The sequence below is a fragment of the Pelodiscus sinensis genome, chromosome 32 (genome assembly GCF_049634645.1).
Source record: "Pelodiscus sinensis isolate JC-2024 chromosome 32, ASM4963464v1, whole genome shotgun sequence".
NCBI lineage: Eukaryota > Metazoa > Chordata > Testudines > Trionychidae > Pelodiscus > Pelodiscus sinensis.
Genome location: NC_134742.1, coordinates 159,642 through 185,279, shown reverse-complemented (window position 1 = coordinate 185,279; position 25,638 = coordinate 159,642). Strand labels below are relative to the sequence as shown.

Here is a 25,638-nt window from a genome sequence, read left to right as displayed (position 1 = left end):
AGCCCTCACATCTGGTCTTCCTTGTGAGGGTTTGGGTCTCGGGGTCAGGTCCTGGTGTTGTACTTAAAAGAAGTACTCAGGATCTTTTTCAGGGGGATAAGGCAACACACCACATTTATTGAACACACATAGAATAATCAACACTTGTCATATGCATATGACACCTCACACTCATGCACTCACACACACACAAGCAAACTCTGTCTTGTTATTACCAAAAGTTGCTCCCCCTAACTGCACTGGCCAGGAGAGTTAGATGGGGGAGGAGGGGAGCCGGGCTTCTGCTGATCCAGATCGATGCTCCCATGTTGACAAGATGAAAACCCAGGGTCCCTCTGCAGGATGCCTCCTATTTATCCCTCTCATGCAGCCAATTAGTCATCACCTCGCCTTTCCTAATGCTGCTTCAAAGAGAGTTCTTCCAAGGGCAGGCACTTGCTACTTGACTCCCAAGGCATCTGTCTGTCCAGTCTTCTTAATGAGCTCACTTTGCAGGTATTGTCTTGGATCTGGCTCCCAAACCTTCTCCACCCTTGCAACTGCTGCTGGAGGGGCTCCCCTTTCAGTCTTCCCTCACACCTCATTCATTTCAACAGGGCAATCGAGGAAAGGGGAGAGCTCAAAAGACATTTTTTCTTACCAGATCTATGTACCTTAATACAAAGTTCTAGGAGAAATGTTCCAGAGATTCTATAAGAACACTTAACAGAGATATATCTAAAAGGACAAGATCTTATTACAAAGTATACTATCACAGGGATCTCTCCACATTGTAGCGTCCATCCCTGTTCCTGCTTTTTCTGCTGGCAGCGGGAGGCTCTCGGAGCAAAAATAAATTCCAAAATTCTCCCAGGGATGGTGAACACGACCTGGTTTCCTCTCACTGTTTCCACGATTTCTGAAAGGCGCATTCTTGAAATGAGATGGCCCCTTCTGTGCAACGCGGTCACTTTCAGGGGGCAGTGCTGGGCCGGCCAAAGGCCAAGCTCCCGAGGTCAGGCTGATCAGATTAGTACGTTTCCCTTTTGGGGTGGCGTAAGGTGCTGACATGGGCAGTGGGTATCAGAGGCAGGCAGAGTATCAAACTGCCAGGCACAGCCCTGCTCACACTCCGCCCTCTGCTTCAGCCGGCTCCATACTGTGCTGTTAAATGCAGGGCAAAGTACTGGACACTTTCAGTCCTCTTAATTAGTCTCATCAGGTCCAGTCCTGCAATGGACAGGTGTTTCGCCTCACCCCCATTCTTTTTCTGATACAAATGCCATTCTCCTGTTATCCCTCTCCAGCTCATCTTAGGAATTGGGGTTTTGCCCACCACAGCTCACGATTCTGTACAGTAGGGTTAGTCTCCAAGCTGCCGCAGGACTAGGCGTTGTTTTTGAAGTTACTAACAGGGCCACCCTGCTCCTTTCACTAATAGCCCTCCGGGCACGTGAGGAAGGAGAGAGCCCACGTTTTCCTGAGGCGCTGGGCAAGGCAGCCCAGTGAGGAAGGAGAGAGCCCACGTTTTCCTGAGGCACTGGGCCAGGCAGCCCAGTGAGGAAGGAGAGAGCCCACGTTTTCCTGAGGCGCTGGGCCAGGCAGCCCAGTGAGGAAGGAGAGAGCCCACGTTTTCCTGAGGCACTGGGCAAGGCGGCCCAGTGAGGAAGGAGAGAGCCCACGTTTTCCTGAGGCGCTGGGCCAGGCAGCCCAGTGAGGAAGGAGAGAGCCCACGTTTTCCTGAGGCACTGGGCAAGGCAGCCCAGTGGCTCCCAGTAGGCCATCAGCAAGGCTGGGCAGAGGACCCAAAGCCTGAATTTATGCACCAGCTACTAAACCCTATTTAGGGCCCCCTCTAAAAACAAAACAATTACTTTTGGGGGGGGGTCATGCCTTAGGGCCTGGGCCTGTCTGAATCTGGCCCGGCTCCGATGGGCCAGCCCTCTCCTCTCCCCCACCCCTGACTGCACACAAATGTCCCCCACAACCCAAGCGCTCGGGGGCCCGTCCGCTGCCCTCCCCACCACCCTTCTCCTCTGTGCGCAAAGCGGCTGGTGTCCCGGGTCCCCGCGGGCTCAGGCATTGAATGGGCAGGTCCCACAGCAGGCAGGTGGCCCAGGCGCCGCAATCACACACACACACCCCCGAAGGAGAATCCCTGGGGCCCCGTACGCCCCGGCCAGGCGCTGCTCTGCAGGGGGCTGCTGGGGGACCGCCCCCCTCCCGAAAGGGCCCTTGTCCGGGGGCGGGGAAGAGGAAGAGAAGCGGCTTTTTGTCGCTCCTGCTCCCAGCCCCTTCCTGCGCATTGGAGGCGGCACTTCCCGGGTCAGCGGCGGCTGCAGCATCCGGGGGCCCGGGCTGAGCCGCGGCTGCTCCCCGCGGGTGTGTGCGGCCGGCCGGGCGGCGAGGCCGGTCCCCAGCGCCGCGCGGCGCCCGGCCGGGCTGGAGCCAGCCCCGCGCCCTGCGCGCCCAGCGCTGGAGCCGCAGCCTGCAGGTGAGAGGCGCGCCCCGGGCGCAGGGCTGGGCCGGGCAGGGAAGTGACTCTCCACCCTCCCAACCCTCCTCGCCCCAGCGCTGCTCCCGGGGGCGGGCGGGGGCTGCGGGTCTCAGCGCTGCTGCCCTCGCGGGCCCCCGACTCTGCCCCCCGGAGCGCCTGCAGGAGCCGAGCCAGCCCCGGGGGAGCGGCCGGGCCGGGGCCCGAGGGGGGCAGGAGGGAGCCGGGACGGATCCTGGCAGCGGCAGCAGGAGCAATGGGGCTGGGGGGAGCCCGGCTCCCAGCCCCCCCCCCCCTCGCACATTGACTGCAGGCTGAGGAGGCAGATGACACATCCAGGGAGGATATTGTCTGCCTGGCGCGCAGGGACCGTGCTGGGCGGGGGGGGGGGGGGGGGGGGGGGGAGGGGGGGCTAGTGTTCAAACCTCACCTGGGCTTTTCTGCCTGCGCCTCTTAGCCCTGCTCTGCCCGCAGAGGGTCCCATCTGCCCCAGGAGCAGGGAGGCTTGCGGGGGCCATGCAGGGGAAGAAATGAGGGGGCAGAGCGGTGGGGTTGTCCCGGGCATGGCAGGGTGACGTTCCTTAGCTCTGGTTCCTTCCAGAGGCACGTGTGTTCACCAGGGAGATGCTGGTGCTTTGACTCGTGGGACCGGGGGACAGAGTCAGTTTGACAAAGGGCCCTGCTAGAATCAGGGAACCAGTGTGACCCCTAGTCCAAGGGGGCGGTGCGGCCAGATGGCAGGCCCTGGGGCTGAGCTGGTGGGTTGTTCTAACCTAGGAGATCCTTGCTGTTGCAGGGGCTGGCGACCTTCGAGGACGTGGCTCTGTATTTCACTCAGGGGCAGTGGGGTCTCTGGGACCCAGGCCAGAGAGACGCGATGCAGGAAAACTACGAGTCCCTGATCCTGCTGGGTAAGGACCCCTTCCCCCCCCCAAAAGGAGGGAGAGATCTCTGTCTGTCGTGCATGGGGAGAGCAGCGCCAAGATCAGGGTCTGGCAGGCGCGCAGGGAGAGGCAGTGTGGGCTCTGAACTGCTCTCAGCAGGAATGGACAAGAGGCTCCGAGTGTAAGAGGGGACCCTAGAAACAGGCCACGTCGTTCGCATGGTTGGGGATAGAACTCAAGTCTCCTGAGACACAGACCGTGTCCACACCATGAGCTGCCCATGCGCGTGGCACTAGTGGGAATATAAGCAGGCGAGTAGCCACACTAGCAGCAGCAGAAGCCTGGCTGAGCCCTGCCCTGGTGGGTCCATATTCGTGCTCTGCTGCTGCTACTGAGGCTACACCACTAGCTCAGTGTCCTGGACTGGGCGCATGCACTGTCTGGATGGAGGGGTTGTGAGCCCTGTGGATGCACAGAGGTGTCTTCTTACCCTGAGTTAAAGTAATGCAGCTTAACGGCAGCCTTGCAATACTAAGTCCTGTGACAGCTACTGCCAGCTTTGTCGTCGCAGCTTTTAGCTCATCTCCGTTAACCTGAGCTGCCTTTCAGACAGGGGTTCTCTGCTGTCTGCAGACCTGCCCGCAGACCACCAGCCAACCACCCATGGTGACAAAATGGGTTCAGGATGGGGTTGGGGGGTGGGGTCTTGGTGGGAGGTTGGGTACAGGCGCAGCTGAGGATGAGGGGTCTGGGCAGGAGGTTGGGTGCAGGAGCGGGCTGGGGGTGGCGGTTTGGCCAGGATTCCAGCCAATGGGAGCAGCGGGGAAAGCTTCTGGATGAGAGGTTACCTGCATGTCATTTCCCCTCAACTGGGGCAGAGGGGAGTGGTAGAGTGTGGAGCCCCTCTCCCCCCACCCCACCCCATACACACACACCTGCAAGCTGGATCTAGCCTGCGAGGCCGAGGGCTCCCTCCTGCAGCGGGAAGCCAACCTGGGGGGAGCGGGTGGGACTGTGAGGCTAGATTGCCTGCCTGGACTCCCTGGTGCGGGGGGTGAGGGAGAGCCCGGTGCCCACCTGCAAGACTTTCTTGGACCACTGGTGGTCCATGGACCACACTTTGAGAACCTCTGCTTTAAGACCACACTTTCTGTGTGAGGGAAGACGGGAGGACAAGTTGCCTAACCTTTGCCATTATAACGTTCCATCTTCGGTTGCTTCTAACTTGAATTAACCCACGCTTGGAGGGGAGGGCCAGGAGGTGCGAGAGATGCTTTCCACCATCTCTGGGAAAATGCAGCCAAGTTAGGCAAAGTTATCAGCTGCAGAAAATTAACAGTGTGGCTGCAAAAGATGGAATTTCTTTGGGTTTTTTATTACAACCCCCCTCCCCCAGGAGCTATCATGTGGAAATATGTTAAAAGCATTATTAAGGTTGCAAAATCAAGCACTCAAAAGTTAGGAAATCCCTGGATTAAGTTGTCCATGCAACCTGCATTCAGCCCTCCTGTGCCTGGTCACAAAGGGTTTTGTGCAGGATCCTGCTTCCTTCGGTGCTCAGGATGAACGCTGCTCACCAGACCTCTGGCTGTCCCAAAGGGTCTCCCTGAGCATTTCCCTCTGTGCTCCGGGGTTACCTGACTTCAGCCCCAGTGAGGAAAGGGACTGGATTTGAAATCACAGAGACTGTTTGGAGCACCTATTTAACGAGCATGTAACGAACCCTGAGCTCTTCTCTTTCCTTTCTCCTGAGTAGACTTTCCGATTCCGAAACCCAACGTGATCTCCCGGATGGAAACAGAGGAAGATCTGGGGGTCCCGGATCCCCACGCCGCAAAGGAATGGGAGATCCTCAGAGTAGCCCCCACAGGTGAGGGGTCATAATTAACCCAAGTAAGAAATCCCTGGGCAAAGGAAGCGAACAAGATTCCCACACAGACCCTGCGAGCGCCCCAATTCTACCTCTGGTCGGGCTTGTCCCCCACAGGTTTCATATCCCCTCATGACATGTCACCCACAGCCTCCCACCCAGCCTGACGGACAACTGCCAATAGCTCCCTTTCCCCAGTCTTCGGATGGCCTGTGGAGGCCGGATGGGTCAGATGCAGGGTGGGATCCCGGAAGGCACGTGGAGTGCTGGACATCACAGGCCCTAACCTGTAGCCAGCTAAAAAAGTGCCAGAACAGTCTTGCAATTGAATCAGGTACCCTGTGCGCAGGACAGGTGGAGCTAGGTGTGTAGGAATGGGAGGCACCATTGGCCGCGCTAGCCAATGGGCCTTGCTGACCAGCGGGGGGGTGTGCTAAGCCTTACCCCTTTGCTAGAGTCAGGTTTTCTGTTTCTGGGGAGAACGAGTTAGGTGCTTGTCTTATGCTACATCCAGCCTCTGTCTTTAGCCCCAGGGTGAGGGCACATGCTTGGGACATGGAGGATGCAGGTTCAATTCCCCCTCTGCTGGAAAGGGTGAAAGGATGTGCTAGCTACTGTGGCTCCCTCTGTCTCTCCAGGTTGAAGGATGGCTGGAGCAAGGAGATTGGAGCCCAGGTCTCCACTTGCCTTTCCAGAGATGGATCTTCTGGTGTTTGATTTAGCAGGTCTAGCAAAGACCTGCTAAATCGAATACTGAAGGTGCTCCCAGTTGATGCCAATACTCCTGGCAGTTACGTGGAGTAAGGGAAGCCAATGGGAGCGTTTGCTCCTGTCGGCCTCCCACTGTGAAGATGGCACCATGCTCGGCTTAAGGTTTCTTGATTCTGGCTGCATTGCAGGAGTTGCATCCTGTAAGCCGACTTTCTGGGTCTAGTATAGACCTGGCCTCGGTGCCCTGACCCCTGGACTACAGAGTCCTTGTTTCTCTTTCTCGGTGCCTATTCCACTGCATATAGTCACTTAAACAGTCCTTGGGGAGGGAGGGAAGGAGGGAGGGAGAGGACAAGAGTGCTGACAAACATGGGACTGAGTCTGAGGGTATCCACCCTGGAGGCTCTGGGTCCAGTAACTCATCATTTATCCAGAGTGCAGCAGCTCCTGTAGGAGCATTCAAATCCTTCCTCCTTCAGGTGGGCAGGGGGAGAGACTGAACTGGAACCTCCCACATCCCAGTGGATGCTCTAACTGTCGGCTATGAAGTCGGCGTTACCACCATCCCCTCGGCGGGCTGGGCTTTGAATGGCTGCCTACCGGATTGGGTGCTGCATGCGAGTAGGTAGCTGGACTCCTGCCTTTCCCCGGGTTCACTGATCACCCTGGGGCTTTGGTGGGAGATGGGTATGCAGGGCCCTAGACGGAGGTAGCCGTGCACAAGGTCAGAAGCAGGAAACTTTGGCACTGGGTGAGGAAAGGCAGTTTGTGAATGGCAGTGGAGTCAAAACTGGGACCTTGCTGGCTATGCCCAAGACTTGGGGGCCCACGCTGGGGGTGTAAACATCTAAGTACTTGTGTGGCTCTCACCTCAGCACTTTGCCCTTCTGTTCTGCCCCTTCCCATGGGTCCCTTTCCACGGAAAGGGGCAAAACACCTTTCCATGGTTGCCTTTCCCCTGGGCACAGGGGACTCCAGTCTGGATTCTCTCTCTGCCCCCGCAGATGATGGGATGGAGAGCGAGCCTGAGGAGGAGAATCTGGAGCAGGAAAGCCCGGAGATGGTGGAATTGGACATGATGCTGTTGGGAAGAGCGGAAGAGAACATTTTCCAGAGCTTGGACCACCGAGAAGCCTATGAGAGCCTGGAGGGGCAGCCGGAAAACCTCCCAGAGGAGAGAGTAGGCACAGCCACTCCCCAAAGGGAAGGCTTTAAGGAATTCAACAACCTCAGCACCAGCCGGAGAGCAGGGAAGCCAGAAAGGCAGAAAACATGCACCGAGTGCGAGAAAACCTTTTCTTGGAGGTCGGAGCTGCTGATCCACCAAAGACTGCACACGGGGGAGAAGCCCTACAAATGCCTTGACTGCGGGAAAAGCTTCACCCGCAGCTCCAACCGGAACGCACACCAGAGGATCCACACGGGAGACAAGCCCTACAAGTGCACGGAGTGCGGGAAAAGCTTCAGCCAGAGCTCGCACCTGGTGAAACACCAGCGGCTGCACGTGGGGGAGAAGCCCTACAAGTGCACAAAGTGCGGGAAAAGCTTCAGCTGGAGCTCGGACCTCATCGTCCACCAGCGCATCCACACGGGGGAGAGGCCCTACAAATGCCTCGACTGCGGGAAAAGCTTCAACCGGAGCTCGAACCTGAACACGCACCAGCGCGCGCACCTGGGAGAGGGCCCCTACACCTGCACCGAGTGTGGGAAAAGCTTCAGCTACTGCTCCTCCTTCCTCCGGCACCAGAGAACCCACACCGGGGAGAAGCCCCACAAATGCACCGAATGCGGGAAAACCTTCTTCGAGATCTCGGCCCTCCTCCGGCACCAGCGGAGCCACACCGGAGAGATGCCCCACAAATGCACCGAGTGTGGGAAAAGCTTCTTCGAGAGCTCCTCCCTCATCAAGCACCAGAGGATCCACACCGGCGAGAAGCCCTACAAATGCCCTGACTGCGGGAAGAGCTTCAAGCAGAGCTCCTCTCTCATCAACCACCTGCGGACCCACACCGGCGAGAAGCCCTACAAATGCACCGACTGCGGGAAGAGCTTCACCGTGAGCTCAGCTCTGATTAGACATCAGAGGGTCCACCTCTGATCGACTTCAGCCGTCGGTTTCCCGGCTGCTGCTCGCGGGAGGCTGGAGGACCGGCCTGGGAACCCGAGCAGGTGGCTGTGGCTCCGTCGAGGAGCAGGGCATGGGGAAGGGCCCCCAGAAAGCCTGGGTGTTTGGTTCCTTGTGATTCATTCAGTGACCCAGTCCCAGTCTGTCTCAGAATGGAGCTGGCGGGAGAAGGGCTGTGCTGTGGGGGAAGATTCTGGCCGGCACCTCACCGTGTGTTGGGGTGGAACCAGGCGTGATGGCGCTCCCAACTTGGGCTGTCTCAGCCCATATTAACAATTAGATAAGGCTGGCTCTCCTTTCCCTGTGGGTTCCCTCATCTTCCTTTCCCCCGCTGTCCAGTCACCGACTCACAGAGGCCCCCAGAGAGCAGTGTACAGAGGCACAGGAGAAAGCTGCCAGTCTGAGCTGTCCAGTCCATAAAACACCCCAGAGCCAGGGTATCAGGGCATGGGCGTGTTGTGTCCCAGCAGGTCACGGGGGCGGGGAGGGAGGTCACTTGGGGGAGGGCCTGCTGGGCTACAGGAGGAAAGGGGGCCAGCCAGCACAGAGGCAAAGCCACGCCAGACATCAGACTGATCCTCTGTGTGCTGGGGGGGATTGGAAGGGATTAGCGAAGGCCCCGGGGGGGGGGGGTCAAGTCTTGCTCAGATTCTGGATGGCCCAGGGAAGAATTTTGCCTCCTCTTTCCCACCTACAGCTAAGGTCCTCTGTTACACGCCGTTGGGAATCACGTGCGTGGTCTTAGCCAAGTCCGGTCCCTTGCTCTTCATTCGCTGACCTTGTCCCAGCCTGTCAGAGAACAGAGCTGCCGGAAGAAGGGCTCCTGTCCCTAACCCCAGCCACACAGCGAAGATGGAACCTGCTCCAGTCTCCCCGAATGGATTAGAGCCCGGGCACTGGAAGTGACTAAATACCTTATGACCATGTTAAAATCAGGTGAGGGGGGCTGTGCCTGGAACCAGTGTTCCCTCTCCGATTTTCCAACCATGAGTGGACAGAGTTTGGGCTTGGGCACCAATATCGAGCTCCGTGCTGGCTGGCCCCCTTTCCTCCTGTAGCTTCCCGGCGGCCGGAGCAGACACCCCCTGCCATGTGGCATGTCCCATTCCTGGCCCCAGCCACCAGAACAAGCCCTGACCCCCCACCGCAACATGGCAGCCTTGGCCACTGGAGCAGGCCTCTTCCTGCTCCCCCCTCACGTGGCCACAGCAGGTCCCGGCTCCCCCACTCCAGTGGCCTCCTCACCACGCCATCTCAGCCTGGCCAGCCCGCCAGACAGCTGCCTGTCGCGCGGCTCTCCAGAGGAACAGGGGCAGGGAAAGAATTTTCTGTGCGTGGCCGCGCAGGCGCGCACCTTCACGGAAACACTGCCTGGGACCCTGGTGAGAACTGCTGTGTAGATGGGGCCTAGTGTCTAGGGATGTTAAAAATCATTTAATGGGGTAACCGTATAGCCACTACAAAAATCAGCGGTTACCTGCACTGCAGGCTCTGCAGGATAAAGCTTAGCTTTACACTGCAGAACCCGCAGCCTCTGTAGGAGCGGGGCTGCCAGTCCCTACCTGCCTGGCTCCCAGGGAGGACGCTTCGCTGCCCTGCCGCACTGAAGCCGCCTTCCCAGGAGCCGGCTGAGTTTAACCAAGACCATTAACTGATAAGCTTCATCTTATCGATTAAACGGTTAAACTCTGACATCCCTTCTAGTGTCTCTAACACAGTTTTCCCTTGCGGGGAGGCGCATGAAAACTGAAGTTCTAATGCTGTTAAGCTGCCCAGCTAGAAGGCTGGAACATGAGCGGGCTGGTGTGTGGGCCCCAACGTGGGTATTTGCCTGCCCACGTGGCAAGAAGAAACTCTGTAATTACACAGTTTGGCCACAGACCTACCCAAGCCCTGTGGGCCAGAGCCTCAGCGGGGGTAGAGCCACGTAGTTATCCCCATGAAGCGATGTCGGGTGACCCTCGCCGAGGAAGAGGCCAGGTGATTTCTCTAGATGTGCTGTATTGGAGCTTTCTGCATCCTGCCCTAGTAAAGAAGCTTTGGTTGCTGGACGTGTATGTGTGTGTCTGTTGGGAACCCAGCACTGCAGCGCATGTTGCATCTCCCATTGGTTGCGCTCTGGACACCCTGACGCTCACAATTTGCATTTATCTCCCAATCGTCCCTTGAGCCTCTCATTAAAACACTGTTCCCCAGGGGCCCATCAGCTCCAGAGAAATGCGCAGGGCAGGTTTTCCCCTGGTGTAGAGCAAAGTGGTGCCAGCCAAGTACAGCACAAAGCTGCCTTAAAACCAGCCTGGCAGAGCAGGTAGCTTTAGTAACAGCTCTTGCACCATCTACCCTCTCTGGGAGTGGTGCAGAGACATGGTTACATCTGAGCCTGCCAGCCACCTGCTGGCACCCTCTAGAAGTCAGGCTGGTCCAGTCTGTGCTTGGTGCCAAGTGGTCCTAGGATGGGGAAAGATAAAAGATTGCTTAAATCCACCATTTCACCCCCCTCCTGACTCGCACACAATTTTGGTGATAATACAATTTTTTTACATGGTGGGACTTGTTTAACAGGTACTAAGTGTCATTGGTAGATCACACTCGCTTTTCAGCCCACCTCTGGCTTCACCTGCTCTCTGCCCATCATCAGTCCAGCTTGTTAGCGCTTTTAGGGCTGGTTCTTGCCTGCTGTGGAGGTTCCTGGTTTGTTATTTCATTTCCTGGATCTTGATAAAGTAAGTGGTTCTCTTTTAAACAGGCTCTGGAAGTGGTAGGTAGAAAACCGAGAGGGTTACCAAAAGCAGTAAAAATCAGTGCCCAAGTGAAGGTTTATAAACTTAATGCCATTTGAAGTGAGTAATATTTTCACCCCCGTGGATGTTACAGTCCGTAATGTACAGGTGCCTGCACGCATCTCCGCGGATGATCTTCATCCTCTCGGCATCCCAGCTGTTTCCAGCGTTGGCGGGAGAGGAGAAAGGTCAAATGTGCTGCAGCTGTTCCTTGGTTTATCCCCTGGCCCCATGTGTGGCAGACACTAGTTCCAGCCTGTCCTGGTGGCCTTTGCTGAGTCTCAGTGAGCAAGCAACCCCCAAGTCATAGCGATCCAGCTGTTCCTATTGCGTGGTGCATTAGGGTTGGCCACTTTCTAATTGCACAAAACTGAACACCCTTGTCTGACACCCTGCTCCTGCCCCTCCCCTATGTCCCTGCCCCCACAGATCACTCTCCCTCCCGTCGCTTGCTCTTCCCCACATTCACTCATTTCCACCAGGCTGGGGATGGGAGGTGTGGGGCACGGGGGTGCAGGCTCTGGGATGGAGCCAGAGATGACAGGTGTGGGGTGCAGGAGAGGGTTTCAGGCTGAGGCCAGCCAGTTCAGCGTGCAGGAAGGAGTCCATAGAGAGAGTTTGTTCCCGTTCTGCCATGAGAATAAGCAGCATAATCCAGACTGGAGCTGGAGTCTTCAGCCTTGCAATCCAAAAGCTGCCCCTGAGCAAGTGTGAGCAGATCGGGGACAAGGGGACCACGCCACTCCCATTTTGAGACAAGGGGACCACACTTCCCACTCTTTCCCATGACAGGGCTGCCCTGCCTCATGTTCGTGAAGTGGTGGCAGCTCCCAGTCCCTCACATCACACAGAGTTTTTGTTCCCCGGTATCTGTCCCGTCACTGTCTGCAAGTCCCCAGTGGCTCTGATTAGAGATGTAAAACCCTGTTTCATTGGGTACGGCTGGCATGTGCCAGGAGCTCAGGCCACTCTGTGTCTGTCGGAGACTTTCCCATCCAACAGTGCTCTCCTGCTGGCATACTGCAACCACCCTACTGAGCGGCCATTGTCACATTGGAAGGAAAGCGGCTCCCCAAGTGCTTTTTTCTTCACACCCGGGACCCACAAAAGTTCCTCCAATGGAAGGGCTAGTGGAAACGACGCCTACACTGGAAAGCTTGTCGCACCAGCCAAAGTTGGTACGATAAACCGACCCCCTTTGTCTGTGCCATCTTCATCCTCCCAGTACAGACACCCTGCCAGACTACATCTGTAGGCACTATTCAAGATGTGGGCATCCCATGGTGTTATACAGAGGCAATGAGATGTGCTCGGTCTTATTCTCTATCCCCTCTTGACATGCTTCCCAGCACCAGTTTGCTTTTTTGACTGCCCCTGCACACGGAGTGGGGGTTTTCAGAGAACTCTCCACAGTGACTCCAAGATCTCTCTCCAGTGCTCACAGCTAATTTAGTCCCCTTCATTTGGTGCCTATATAGTCGGGTCACACACAGAGTCCCTGCAATAGGGGGTGGGGGTGGAACGAGGCTGACCTGCAGGGAACTCGGGGGGGGGGGGGATGGAGGGGTGCAGGGACGGCCGGTGTGTGCAGGGAGTCCAGGCTACACCATGTCCGTCTCTCTGTCCGTCTGGCAGGACAGTGCCCCCTCCCCGGAGCCCAGCGTCTGGATCCGGCCCAGCCGGGGGGAGGGGGCTCTCCCGAGCCTGCCTCTGACCAGGATATCAGGGATTGAACTTCCTGGGTCAGGAGCCTCCATTGTGAGCCGGGCTGAGCCGCTGGGGCTGGGGGAAGCTGCGAGCCGTGCCCGGCCGGGCTGCTGGGACTTTCTGCGGCAGCGCCCCGGGACCGCCCGCACCGCTCCGCAGCCCGCAGGTACGGGCAGGAGGGAGCCCGGGGAGCGGCGGAGGAATGTCCCGGGCCGGGCCCGGCCAGGGGGGCCGCCGCCAGCGGGCTGGGGAGGGGAGGTCCCGGTCCCGGGTCCCGCACCTGCCCCGCTCCACGTGCTGCGGGCGCTCCCGCTCCGGCCCGCAAAGCTGCCGTGTAAACGGGCGTCGGACCGGAGCCGGCCGGGCATGTCGGTGTCTGAGCAGGGGAGCAGGGAGGGGAAAGCCCCGCACAGCCCCTGCCTCGCTCCAGCGCGCACCAGTCTCCAAGGTGCCACTTTGCTTTGCATAGTGACAGGCTGGCCCAGCCGCCCCTCTGAGTCGCTGGGACTGGGTGGCAGGGGAATCCCCTCGGGATGGGGGCTTGGGGGCCGCTGACCCACCGAAAAATCAGTCGGGGGCCTCACAAAAGTGAGAAGCGAAAAAAAAAACCTCAAAACAAAACCCCTCACTGAGGTGGCCCCTGACTAAGAAGGAGAAAGACGCTCCCCACACTCCTGTCGCACCCCGGACGCTAGGGGGGCCCAGGCTGGTAGATTTTCGTAGGGCCAAAATTGGGGGGGGTCAGTGTGTGGGAGGGGCTGCCAGGAAGCAGGCTTCAGGTATGTGGCAGGGTTGGTGGGTCTGGGATTGGGGAGGGGGCAGGAGCAGGCTGGGGGTGGGAGGGCTGGGCAGGAGGTGGGGTGCAGGAATCGGCAAGGGGTGGGAGGGCCGGGCAGGAGGTGGGGTGCAGGAATCGGCAAGGGGTGGGAGGGCCGGGCAGGATGTGGGGTGCAGGAATCGGCAAGGGGTGGGAGGGCTGGGCAGGAGGTGGGGTGCAGGAATCGGCAAGAGGTGGGAGGGCCGGGCAGGAGGTGGGGTGCAGGAATCGGCAAGGGGTGGGAGGGCTTGGCAGGAGGTGGGGTGCAGGAATCGGCAAGGGGTGGGAGGGCCGGGCAGGAGGTGGGGTGCAGGAATTGGCAAGGGGTGGGAGGGCCGGGCAGGAGGTGGGGTGCAGGAATCGGCAAGGGGTGGGAGGGCTTGGCAGGAGGTGGGGTGCAGGAATCGGCAAGGGGTGGGAGGGCTTGGCAGGAGGTGGGGTGCAGGAATCGGCAAGGGGTGGGAGGGCTTGGCAGGAGGTGGGGTGCAGGAATCGGCAAGGGGTGGGAGGGCTTGGCAGGAGGTGGGGTGCAGGAATCGGCAAGGGGTGGGAGGGCCGGGCAGGAGGTGGGGTGCAGGAATCGGCAAGGGGTGGGAGGGCTGGGCAGGAGGTGGGGTGCAGGAATCGGCAAGGGGTGGGAGGGCCGGGCAGGAGGTGGGGTGCAGGAATTGGCAAGGGGTGGGAGGGCTTGGCAGGAGGTGGGGTGCAGGAATCGGCAAGGGGTGGGAGGGCTTGGCAGGAGGTGGGGTGCAGGAATCGGCAAGGGGTGGGAGGGCTTGGCAGGAGGTGGGGTGCAGGAATCGGCAAGGGGTGGGAGGGCCGGGCAGGAGGTGGGGTGCAGGAATCGGCAAGGGGTGGGAGGGCTTGGCAGGAGGTGGGGTGCAGGAATCGGCAAGGGGTGGGAGGGCCGGGCAGGAGGTGGGGTGCAGGAATTGGCAAGGGGTGGGAGGGCTTGGCAGGAGGTGGGGTGCAGGAATTGGCAAGGGGTGGGAGGGCTTGGCAGGAGGTGGGGTGCAGGAATTGGCAAGGGGTGGGAGGGCTGGGCAGGAGGTGGGGTGCAGGAATCGGCAAGGGGTGGGAGGGCCGGGCAGGAGGCAGGGTGCAGGAATCGGCAAGGGGTGGGAGGGGTGGGCAGGAGGTAGGGTGCAGGAATCGGCAAGGGGTGGGAGGGCTTGGCAGGAGGTGGGGTGCAGGAATCGGCAAGAGGTGGGAGGGCCGGGCAGGAGGTGGGGTGCAGGAATTGGCAAGGGGTGGGAGGGCTTGGCAGGAGGTGGGGTGCAGGAATCGGCAAGGGGTGGGAGGGCCGGGCAGGAGGTGGGGTGCAGGAATTGGCAAGGGGTGGGAGGGCTTGGCAGGAGGTGGGGTGCAGGAATTGGCAAGGGGTGGGAGGGCTTGGCAGGAGGTGGGGTGCAGGAATTGGCAAGGGGTGGGAGGGCCGGGCAGGAGGTGGGGTGCAGGAATCGGCAAGGGGTGGGAGGGCCGGGCAGGAGGTGGGGTGCAGGAATCGGCAAGGGGTGGGAGGGCTGGGCAGGAGGTGGGGTGCAGGAATTGGCAAGGGGTGGGAGGGCCGGGCAGGAGGTGGGGTGCAGGAATCGGCAAGGGGTGGGAGGGCTTGGCAGGAGGTGGGGTGCAGGAATTGGCAAGGGGTGGGAGGGCTTGGCAGGAGGTGGGGTGCAGGAATCTGCAAGGGGTGGGAGGGCTTGGCAGGAGGTGGGGTGCAGGAATTGGCAAGGGGTGGGAGGGCTTGGCAGGAGGTGGGGTGCAGGAATTGGCAAGGGGTGGGAGGGCCGGGCAGGAGGTGGGGTGCAGGAATTGGCAAGGGGTGGGAGGGCCGGGCAGGAGGTGGGGTGCAGGAATCGGCAAGGGGTGGGAGGGCTTGGCAGGAGGTGGGGTGCAGGAATCGGCAAGGGGTGGGAGGGCCGGGCAGGGGGTAGGGTGCAGGAATCGGCAAGGGGTGGGAGGGCCGGGCAGGAGGTGGGGTGCAGGAATCGGCAAGGGGTGGGAGGGCTGGGCAGGAGGTGGGGTGCAGGAATCGGCAAGGGGTGGGAGGGCTGGGCAGGAGGTGGGGTGCAGGAATCGGCAAGGGGTGGGAGGGCTTGGCAGGAGGTGGGGTGCAGGAATCGGCAAGGGGTGGGAGGGCCGGGCAGGAGGTGGGGTGCAGGAATCGGCAAGGGGTGGGAGGGCTTGGCAGGAGGTGGGGTGCAGGAATCGGCAAGGGGTGGGAGGGCTTGGCAGGAGGTGGGGTGCAGGAATCGGCAAGGGGTGGGAGGGCTTGGCAGGAGGTGGGGTGCAGGAACCGGCAAGGGGTGGGAGGGCTGGGCAGGAGGTATGGGGCAGGAGCAGGTTGGGGTGGGAGGGCTGGGCAGCAGGTAGGGTGCAGGAATCGGCAAGGGGTGGGAGGGCTGGGCAGGAGGTATGGGGCAGGAGCAGGTTGGGGTGGGAGGGCTGGGCAGGAGGTAGGGTGCAGGAATCGGCAAGGGGTGGGAGGGCCGGGCAGGAGGTGGGGTGCAGGAATCGGCAAGGGGTGGGAGGGCTGGGCAGGAGGTGGGGTGCAGGAATCGGCAAGGGGTGGGACGGCCGGGCAGGAGGTGGGGTGCAGGAATCGGCAAGAGGTGGGAGGGCTTGGCAGGAGGTGGGGTGCAGGAATCGGCAAGAGGTGGGAGGGCTTGGCAGGAGGTGGGGTGCAGGAATCTGCAAGGGGTGGGAGGGCTTGGCAGGAGGTGGGGTGCAGGAATCGGCAAGGGGTGGGAGGGCCGGGCAGGAGGTGGGGTGCAGGAATTGGCAAGGGGTGGGAGGGCTTGGCAGGAGGTGGGGTGCAGGAATCGGCAAGGGGTGGGAGGGCCGGGCAGGAGGTGGGGTGCAGGAATTGGCAAGGGGTGGGAGGGCTTGGCAGGAGGTGGGGTGCAGGAATCAGCAAGGGGTGGGAGGGCTTGGCAGGAGGTGGGGTGCAGGAATCGGCAAGGGGTGGGAGGGCTTGGCAGGAGGTGGGGTGCAGGAATCGGCAAGGGGTGGGAGGGCCGGGCAGGAGGTGGGGTGCAGGAATCGGCAAGGGGTGGGAGGGCTTGGCAGGAGGTGGGGTGCAGGAATCGGCAAGGGGTGGGAGGGCCGGGCAGGATGTGGGGTGCAGGAATCGGCAAGGGGTGGGAGGGCTGGGCAGGAGGTGGGGTGCAGGAATCGGCAAGAGGTGGGAGGGCCGGGCAGGAGGTGGGGTGCAGGAATCGGCAAGGGGTGGGAGGGCTTGGCAGGAGGTGGGGTGCAGGAATCGGCAAGGGGTGGGAGGGCCGGGCAGGAGGTGGGGTGCAGGAATTGGCAAGGGGTGGGAGGGCCGGGCAGGAGGTGGGGTGCAGGAATCGGCAAGGGGTGGGAGGGCTTGGCAGGAGGTGGGGTGCAGGAATCGGCAAGGGGTGGGAGGGCTTGGCAGGAGGTGGGGTGCAGGAATCGGCAAGGGGTGGGAGGGCTTGGCAGGAGGTGGGGTGCAGGAATCGGCAAGGGGTGGGAGGGCTTGGCAGGAGGTGGGGTGCAGGAATCGGCAAGGGGTGGGAGGGCCGGGCAGGAGGTGGGGTGCAGGAATCGGCAAGGGGTGGGAGGGCTGGGCAGGAGGTGGGGTGCAGGAATCGGCAAGGGGTGGGAGGGCCGGGCAGGAGGTGGGGTGCAGGAATTGGCAAGGGGTGGGAGGGCTTGGCAGGAGGTGGGGTGCAGGAATCGGCAAGGGGTGGGAGGGCTTGGCAGGAGGTGGGGTGCAGGAATCGGCAAGGGGTGGGAGGGCTTGGCAGGAGGTGGGGTGCAGGAATCGGCAAGGGGTGGGAGGGCCGGGCAGGAGGTGGGGTGCAGGAATCGGCAAGGGGTGGGAGGGCTTGGCAGGAGGTGGGGTGCAGGAATCGGCAAGGGGTGGGAGGGCCGGGCAGGAGGTGGGGTGCAGGAATTGGCAAGGGGTGGGAGGGCTTGGCAGGAGGTGGGGTGCAGGAATTGGCAAGGGGTGGGAGGGCTTGGCAGGAGGTGGGGTGCAGGAATTGGCAAGGGGTGGGAGGGCTGGGCAGGAGGTGGGGTGCAGGAATCGGCAAGGGGTGGGAGGGCCGGGCAGGAGGCAGGGTGCAGGAATCGGCAAGGGGTGGGAGGGGTGGGCAGGAGGTAGGGTGCAGGAATCGGCAAGGGGTGGGAGGGCTTGGCAGGAGGTGGGGTGCAGGAATCGGCAAGAGGTGGGAGGGCCGGGCAGGAGGTGGGGTGCAGGAATTGGCAAGGGGTGGGAGGGCTTGGCAGGAGGTGGGGTGCAGGAATCGGCAAGGGGTGGGAGGGCCGGGCAGGAGGTGGGGTGCAGGAATTGGCAAGGGGTGGGAGGGCTTGGCAGGAGGTGGGGTGCAGGAATTGGCAAGGGGTGGGAGGGCTTGGCAGGAGGTGGGGTGCAGGAATTGGCAAGGGGTGGGAGGGCCGGGCAGGAGGTGGGGTGCAGGAATCGGCAAGGGGTGGGAGGGCCGGGCAGGAGGTGGGGTGCAGGAATCGGCAAGGGGTGGGAGGGCTGGGCAGGAGGTGGGGTGCAGGAATTGGCAAGGGGTGGGAGGGCCGGGCAGGAGGTGGGGTGCAGGAATCGGCAAGGGGTGGGAGGGCTTGGCAGGAGGTGGGGTGCAGGAATTGGCAAGGGGTGGGAGGGCTTGGCAGGAGGTGGGGTGCAGGAATCTGCAAGGGGTGGGAGGGCTTGGCAGGAGGTGGGGTGCAGGAATTGGCAAGGGGTGGGAGGGCTTGGCAGGAGGTGGGGTGCAGGAATTGGCAAGGGGTGGGAGGGCCGGGCAGGAGGTGGGGTGCAGGAATTGGCAAGGGGTGGGAGGGCCGGGCAGGAGGTGGGGTGCAGGAATCGGCAAGGGGTGGGAGGGCTTGGCAGGAGGTGGGGTGCAGGAATCGGCAAGGGGTGGGAGGGCCGGGCAGGGGGTAGGGTGCAGGAATCGGCAAGGGGTGGGAGGGCCGGGCAGGAGGTGGGGTGCAGGAATCGGCAAGGGGTGAGAGGGCCGGGCAGGAGGTGGGGTGCAGGAATCGGCAAGGGGTGGGAGGGCCGGGCAGGAGGTGGGGTGCAGGAATCGGCAAGGGGTGGGAGGGCCGGGCAGGAGGTGGGGTGCAGGAATCGGCAAGGGGTGGGAGGGCTGGGCAGGAGGTGGGGTGCAGGAATCGGCAAGGGGTGGGAGGGCTGGGCAGGAGGTGGGGTGCAGGAATCGGCAAGGGGTGGGAGGGCTTGGCAGGAGGTGGGGTGCAGGAATCGGCAAGGGGTGGGAGGGCCGGGCAGGAGGTGGGGTGCAGGAATCGGCAAGGGGTGGGAGGGCTTGGCAGGAGGTGGGGTGCAGGAATCGGCAAGGGGTGGGAGGGCTTGGCAGGAGGTGGGGTGCAGGAATCGGCAAGGGGTGGGAGGGCTTGGCAGGAGGTGGGGTGCAGGAACCGGCAAGGGGTGGGAGGGCTGGGCAGGAGGTATGGGGCAGGAGCAGGTTGGGGTGGGAGGGCTGGGCAGGAGGTAGGGTGCAGGAATCGGCAAGGGGTGGGAGGGCTGGGCAGGAGGTATGGGGCAGGAGCAGGTTGGGGTGGGAGGGCTGGGCAGGAGGTAGGGTGCAGGAATCGGCAAGGGGTGGGAGGGCCGGGCAGGAGGTGGGGTGCAGGAATCGGCAAGGGGTGGGAGGGCTGGGCAGGAGGTGGGGTGCAGGAATCGGCAAGGGGTGGGACGGCCGGGCAGGAGGTGGGGTGCAGGAATCGGCAAGAGGTGGGAGGGCTTGGCAGGAGGTGGGGTGCAGGAATCGGCAAGAGGTGGGAGGGCTTGGCAGGAGGTGGGGTGCAGGAATCTGCAAGGGGTGGGAGGGCTTGGCAGGAGGTGGGGTGCAGGAATCGGCAAGGGGTGGGAGGGCCGGGCAGGAGGTGGGGTGCAGGAATTGGCAAGGGGTGGGAGGGCTTGGCAGGAGGTGGGGTGCAGGAATCGGCAAGGGGTGGGAGGGCCGGGCAGGAGGTGGGGTGCAGGAATTGGCAAGGGGTGGGAGGGCTTGGCAGGAGGTGGGGTGCAGGAATCAGCAAGGGGTGGGAGGGCTTGGCAGGAGGTGGGGTGCAGGAATCGGCAAGGGGTGGGAGGGCTTGGCAGGAGGTGGGGTGCAGGAATCGGCAAGGGGTGGGAGGGCTTGGCAGGAGGTGGGGTGCAGGAATCGGCAAGGGGTGGGAGGGCCGGGCAGGAGGTGGGGTGCAGGAATCGGCAAGGGGTGGGAGGGCCGGGCAGGAGGTGGGGTGCAGGAATCAGCAAGGGGTGGGAGGGCTTGGCAGGAGGTGGGGTGCAGGAATCGGCAAGGAGTGGGAGGGCCGGGCAGGAGGTGGGGTGCAGGAATCGGCAAGGGGTGGGAGGGCCGGGCAGGAGGTGGGGTGCAGGAATCGGCAAGGGGTGGGAGGGCTTGGCAGGAGGTGGGGTGCAGGAATCGGCAAGGGGTGGGAGGGCCGGGCAGGAGGTGGGGTGCAGGAATCGGCAAGGGGTGGGAGGGCCGGGCAGGAGGTGGGGTGCAGGAATCGGCAAGGAGTGGGAGGGCTTGGCAGGAGGTGGGGTGCAGGAATCGGCAAGGGGTGGGAGGGCCGGGCAGGAGGTGGGGTGCAGGAATCGGCAAGGGGTGGGAGGGCCGGGCAGGAGGTGGGGTGCAGGAATCGGCAAGGGGTGGGAGGGCTGGGCAGGAGGTGGGGTGCAGGAATCGGCAAGGGGTGGGAGGGCCGGGCAGGAGGTGGGGTGCAGGAATCGGCAAGGGGTGGGAGGGCCGGGCAGGAGGTGGGGTGCAGGAATCGGCAAGGGGTGGGAGGGCCGGGCAGGAGGTGGGGTGCAGGAATCGGCAAGGGGTGGGAGGGCTTGGCAGGAGGTGGGGTGCAGGAATCGGCAAGGGGTGGGAGGGCTTGGCAGGAGGTGGGGTGCAGGAATCGGCAAGGGGTGGGAGGGCCGGGCAGGAGGTGGGGTGCAGGAATCTGCAAGGGGTGGGAGGGCTTGGCAGGAGGTGGGGTGCAGGAATCGGCAAGGGGTGGGAGGGCTTGGCAGGAGGTGGGGTGCAGGAATCGGCAAGGAGTGGGAGGGCTGGGCAGGAGGTGGGGTGCAGGAATCGGCAAGGGGTGGAAGGGCTTGGCAGGAGGTGGGGTGCAGGAATCGGCAAGGGGTGGGAGGGCCGGGCAGGAGGTGGGGTGCAGGAATCGGCAAGGAGTGGGAGGGCTTGGCAGGAGGTGGGGTGCAGGAATCGGCAAGGGGTGGGAGGGCTGGGCAGGAGGTGGGGTGCAGGAATTGGCAAGGAGTGGGAGGGCCGGGCAGGAGGTGGGGTGCAGGAATCGGCAAGGGGTGGGAGGGCTGGGCAGGAGGTGGGGTGCAGGAATCGGCAAGGGGTGGGAGGGCCGGGCAGGAGGTGGGGTGCAGGAATCGGCAAGGGGTGGGAGGGCTGGGCAGGAGGTGGGGTGCAGGAATCGGCAAGGGGTGGGAGGGCCGGGCAGGAGGTGGGGTGCAGGAATCGGCAAGGGGTGGGAGGGCCGGGCAGGAGGTGGGGTGCAGGAATCGGCAAGGGGTGGGAGGGCTTGGCAGGAGGTGGGGTGCAGGAATCGGCAAGGGGTGAGAGGGCCGGGCAGGAGGTGGGGTGCAGGAATCGGCAAGGGGTGGGAGGGCCGGGCAGGAGGTGGGGTGCAGGAATCGGCAAGGGGTGGTAGGGCTTGGCAGGAGGTAGGGTGCAGTAGCAGAGTGGGAAGTGCATTACCGGGTTACGGGTGCTCCAGGGCTGGAGCACCAGTTCCCTAATGCTGGGGGAGGGGACTTTGAGCCTCCGGGGCTGGATCCAGGCAAGCCGGGGGCTGAAGGTTCCCCACTCCGATTGATTGATTCTAGCCTTGCCCGTGACCAATCCGGCTGGGAACAAACAAAACTGTTCCTTGCCTGCCTGCCTGTCCCGAGGGGCTGGCCCGTGTCCTCACCCAGCCCAGCAGAGGCGGGGGACTGCTCTGCGCCCGCTCTCCGTTTCGCCTGTGTCCGTGGTTCTACAAAGCCAGGCTGTGGGGCACGAGGCCTCGTGATGCTCCTGGAACTATTTACTTACTGGTGTGAATAGCTGTAGGACTGGCCCCTGTGTCAGTCCCGTAAGGCCTTTGTTATCCGGCATGGGGGGAGAGTGGGAGGTGCTGGAAATCGGGGGGGAGGGGAATCCAGTGAATGAAGACGAAAGGAGTTTGCGTGAGGGAGGAGGCATGGGGCTGAGGGGCTGGAGGAGGTGCAGGAGGGGGCTCGGGGCAGAGGGTTGGGGTGCCAGATCCCGGGGCACTCACCTCAGCTGCCTCCCCACAAGTTGTTCCTAAGCAGAGGCACAGACAGGGGGGCCCAACCCCCTGCCCTGAGCCCTTTCCTCCCAGGGGTAGCAGGGACGTGTCACTGTTTCTGGAGAGCCGCATGGAGCCTTCTGGCTTCGCAGCAACCAGACTGCCTATGAAGATGAGCAATGCCAGTTGACAGTGCTTTTTGGCTGGCACAGAGCCAGATAATGCAGCTTGTTCTGTACATGAAAGGCAGCACAGAAAACCTGAGCGGTTGCCCAGGGCAGCTGTGAGCGCAGATGTCAGACTGTGCCCCTGAGCACTGTCCCCTCCCACCTTTTCCATCTGTGTGCAGAATAAGTTTTGTTACGTGCCCTGAGGGACATGTGAATGTGCACCGCCAGCAGAAACAAAACCGAGCGGCGGGCGCTCTGCTGATAAGCTGGGCAGCACTGGAATCTCTCCCGAGCAGCCGGCTGCCCAAGTGCTCAGCTTGCGGGGAACAATGCTCCGAAACAGCCTTCCTATGGGACAGGGATTCTCCGCCTTTTTCTTCCTAAGCCCTCCCCTGTCCCAATGTTATAAAAACTCCCTGTCCAGCCAGTGATTTTCTGCACAGCCAGTAGATTAAAAGGCAGGCCTGGCGTCAGGAGACAGGAAACGGAGCAATTACCTGGGTCCCCACAAAGCGAAGTTACTCGCACTTCAGCATTAGTTCCACATGACATGGCTCAGTCTTCCACTTTCTGCCTTGGGCTCCAGTGAGTCTAGCATTGGCCTGCCTCTCTGGTTTATGTTACCGCCTCACGGCCCTTCCAGGGGCCCCCAGATCCCTGGCCGAGAACCTTTTCTGTACAGCACAGGTCAGAGAAGGTCACCCAGTGATCCCTGCATGAAGCCCAGTTACTTGTGGTGGAGATGGAAAGCACTTTTTCTTTAAAAAAAAAAAAAAAAAAAAAAAAAAAAAAAAAAAAGGGGCATCCAATCTTTATTTAGTTTACATTTTTTAAATGATGGAAAATCCACCACGGCTGTGTCTACACTGGGCCACTTGTTCCGGAAAAGCGCTGCTTTTCCGGAATAAGCTGCGAGCTGTCTACACTGGCCCCTTGAATTTCTGGAAAAGCACTGACGATCTACTGTAAGAAATCAGCTGCTTTTCCAGAAAAACTATGCTGCTCCCGCTCGGGCAAAAGTCCTTTTTCCGGAAAACTGTTCCAGAAAAGGGCCAGTGTAGACAGCACAGTACTCTTTTCCACAAAAAAGCCCCGATCGCGAAAATGACGATCGGGGCTTTTTTCCGGAAAAGCGTCTGTGGCCAATGTAGACGCGCTTTTCCGGAAATACTTATAACAGAAAACTGTTCCGTTTTAAGCATTTCTGGAAAAGGGTGCCAATGTAGACACAGCCCACCTGTCTTGGGAAGTAGTTACAAACTGTGCCTTAATTCCCTTTTGAGCTTGGCTTCCTGCACCATCCAACCCTTAGATTTGTTTCATCTTCATTTTGGGAGCTAGACTAATTTGTCATCCGATTACCCCTGTTCCTTTTGCGCCTGTCTGGATTCTCCTTTTCCCGGCAGGCGACAGGACTGGGAGCGGTCACACGGCAAGAGAATCTTCAAAGCCTGGCTGGAGAAGACCGGCCTGAGATGTCTCCAAAACGATCCAAAGGAAACGTATCTCAGAATCCGGAGCAGGGGAAGCCCCTTAAGAGTCAGGGCAGGCCAGAAGCCCAGCAGCCAGTCCCTTCGGAGGAGAGAGAAGGTAAATATGCCCACCGCGGGAGAGGCGTGAGGAAACGCAAAGACACCATCGTCCGCCAGAGAACGTACGCCGGGGAGAGGCCCAACATCTGCATCGAGTGCGGGAAAAGCTTCAACCAGAGCTCAGACCTGCTGAACCATCGGCGAATCCACACCGGAGAGAAGCCCTATAAATGCATCGATTGCGGGAAAAGCTTCAGCATCAATTCAAACCTCCTCCGGCACCAGAGGAGCCACACAGAGGAGACACCCCACCAGTGCTCTGACTGTGGGAAAAGCTTCACGGACAAGTCCACTCAGACCCAGCACCAGTGTGTCCAGACGGACGAAAGGCCCTACAAGTGCATCGACTGCGGGAAAAGTTTCAGCCGTAGCTCCCGCCACAAGAAGCGCCTGAAAAGCCCCGCCGGGAAAAAGCAGGACACATGCCCCCTAGAGGACAGAGCTGCTGCCGGGAAAGTCAAAAAACCCAAAGCATCGAAGAAGAGAACCTCAGCCATCGAGATCCCCAACACGTGTGCCGAGTGCTGGCAGAGCTTCAGCCAGAACTCGGACCTGGTCAAACACATGCGGATCCACACGGGCGAGAAACCCTACGAGTGCACCCACTGCGGGAAATGCTTCAACGTCAGCTCCAACCTGATCAGACACCAGAGGATCCACACGGGGGAGAAACCCTACACGTGCTCTGACTGCGGGAAAAGCTTCACTGACAAATCCACCCTCACCCAGCACCACCGGATCCACACGGGCGAGAAGCCGTACGAGTGCATTTACTGCGGGAAAAGCTTCAGCCGCAGCTCCCACCACAAGAGGCACCAGAGAACCCACACAGGGGAGAACCCCGTGTCCTTCCTGCCTTTATGGCCCTACCCCACTCAAGCATGCTAAGGGTCAGGGGAGGGGAGAAGAGGCCATTCTGTGGCAGGGGGAGGTGGCTGGCAAAGATGGGGGCTGTGTGCTTGTAGGCTCTGCGTTTTCGGGGTTAGTGGGGTGGTGAGCAGTGGGAGGGAGCTGGTATGGCTTCGTAGCAGGGGTTGTTGGGGGAAGGGGTAGGTTCTTGGGAGAGCTGGTTGTTTTAGTGGTTGGGACTTTGGGATGATGAGCAAGGAGAACAGGCCGGCGGCTGGGGGTGGTGAGTAGCTGGTAGGACACAAGGGGCGTGTGTGTGTGTGTGTGTGTTGTTACGTTTTTACTCTTGGCCTGTGTAGGACAGGTTGTAGGTTTCCTTCCGTTTCCATTAGGATGAGTGCCTGTGCCCCAGAGTGCACCACTGGGACTAACACAGACTGGGCTCACGAGGGAACGTCTCGGCAGGGAGGCCTGGGTGCCGAGCAGGGTGCTAGAGGTGGCCAGGGCAGGAGCAAGGCACAGCTTTGTCACCGTGCATACCGAGGGCCTCTCGCCTGCCGGCGGCAGCACATTCAGCGGTTCGTCAGGCTCCCGCTCTGGTTGTATAGGAGTCTCGTTTCGACCTGACTGTGTCAGCAGCCCCGCTCCGTTACGGACATTCCCTGCCCGTCTCTGCTGGAGTGGACACGGCGGGACTAGCCCAGCCGTTGTTCATGGGGACTTTGTACGCACTGTAGAACAAATAGCGAGTAACAGGATGTTGAAACCCAAACTCACGGCCCTTTTTTCGTTCTTGTGGTTCTTACGGTCTCGGAGCTTTCATCTTTCTTCTCTTCCCCAGCCCACATATAACCAGTTCAGGGAATCCCCGGCGCTGTGAGCAGAACTTGGGTGACCTGTGAGCCAGAGAGGAGCTAGCATGGCCCCCTCCCCACCCAGGGCCGGCCCACAACCTTTGGGCACCTGAGGCAGGGAGCTCAAATGATGCCCCCAGGCCCCCTTGCTTGGGCCAACACTTTGAAAGGTCTCAATTCTGCCTTCTTCCTGTTCTCCTCCTCTCATGGCCCTGCACCATCTCTGTGCATCTAGAGCAGAGGGATACATCTGCACCAGCAGCAGACACAATTTTCTACACTCTGGGTCCTAGTGGCGCCGTCCCACAGTCTGGCACCTGAGGCGGCCGCCTCAATTCACCTCGTGGGAAGGCCAGCCCTTCCCCGCCCCAAGAGGCCGGACACTTTCCGAGGGGAGCAGCCTGTCTCCTTCTCCCCAACAACAGCTGCAGCACCGCTGCTCTTTCTCTCAGGACTATCCCTGCCTATAAAGAGACGCACACTTGGACTCCTTCAGACGTCTTCGCCTACCCCCCACTTTCTAGTCAGT

General features: G+C 61.1%; 2 protein-coding genes across 2 annotated transcripts in view; both read left to right on the top strand.

Annotated features, from left to right (window-relative positions):
- The window catches only part of LOC102462397 (uncharacterized), a 32,295-nt gene extending 22,183 nt beyond the window's left edge, over nucleotides 1-10,112 (top strand). The window contains 4 exon segments of the mRNA XM_075913349.1: nucleotides 2,343-2,473; nucleotides 3,270-3,384; nucleotides 5,114-5,227; nucleotides 6,943-10,112. Coding sequence (XP_075769464.1) covers nucleotides 2,343-2,473; nucleotides 3,270-3,384; nucleotides 5,114-5,227; nucleotides 6,943-8,336 — 1,754 coding nt within the window. The 3' untranslated portion in view covers nucleotides 8,337-10,112.
- A 2,449-nt stretch (nucleotides 10,113-12,561) lies between these two features.
- LOC106731294 (uncharacterized) lies at nucleotides 12,562-25,027 on the top strand. The gene is made up of 2 exons (XM_075913729.1): nucleotides 12,562-12,716; nucleotides 23,221-25,027. Exon 2 carries the CDS (start codon nucleotides 23,290-23,292, stop codon nucleotides 24,292-24,294), a length of 1,005 nt encoding a protein of 334 aa, XP_075769844.1. The 5' UTR covers nucleotides 12,562-12,716; nucleotides 23,221-23,289; the 3' UTR covers nucleotides 24,295-25,027.
- Nucleotides 25,028-25,638: the final 611 nt, after the last annotated feature.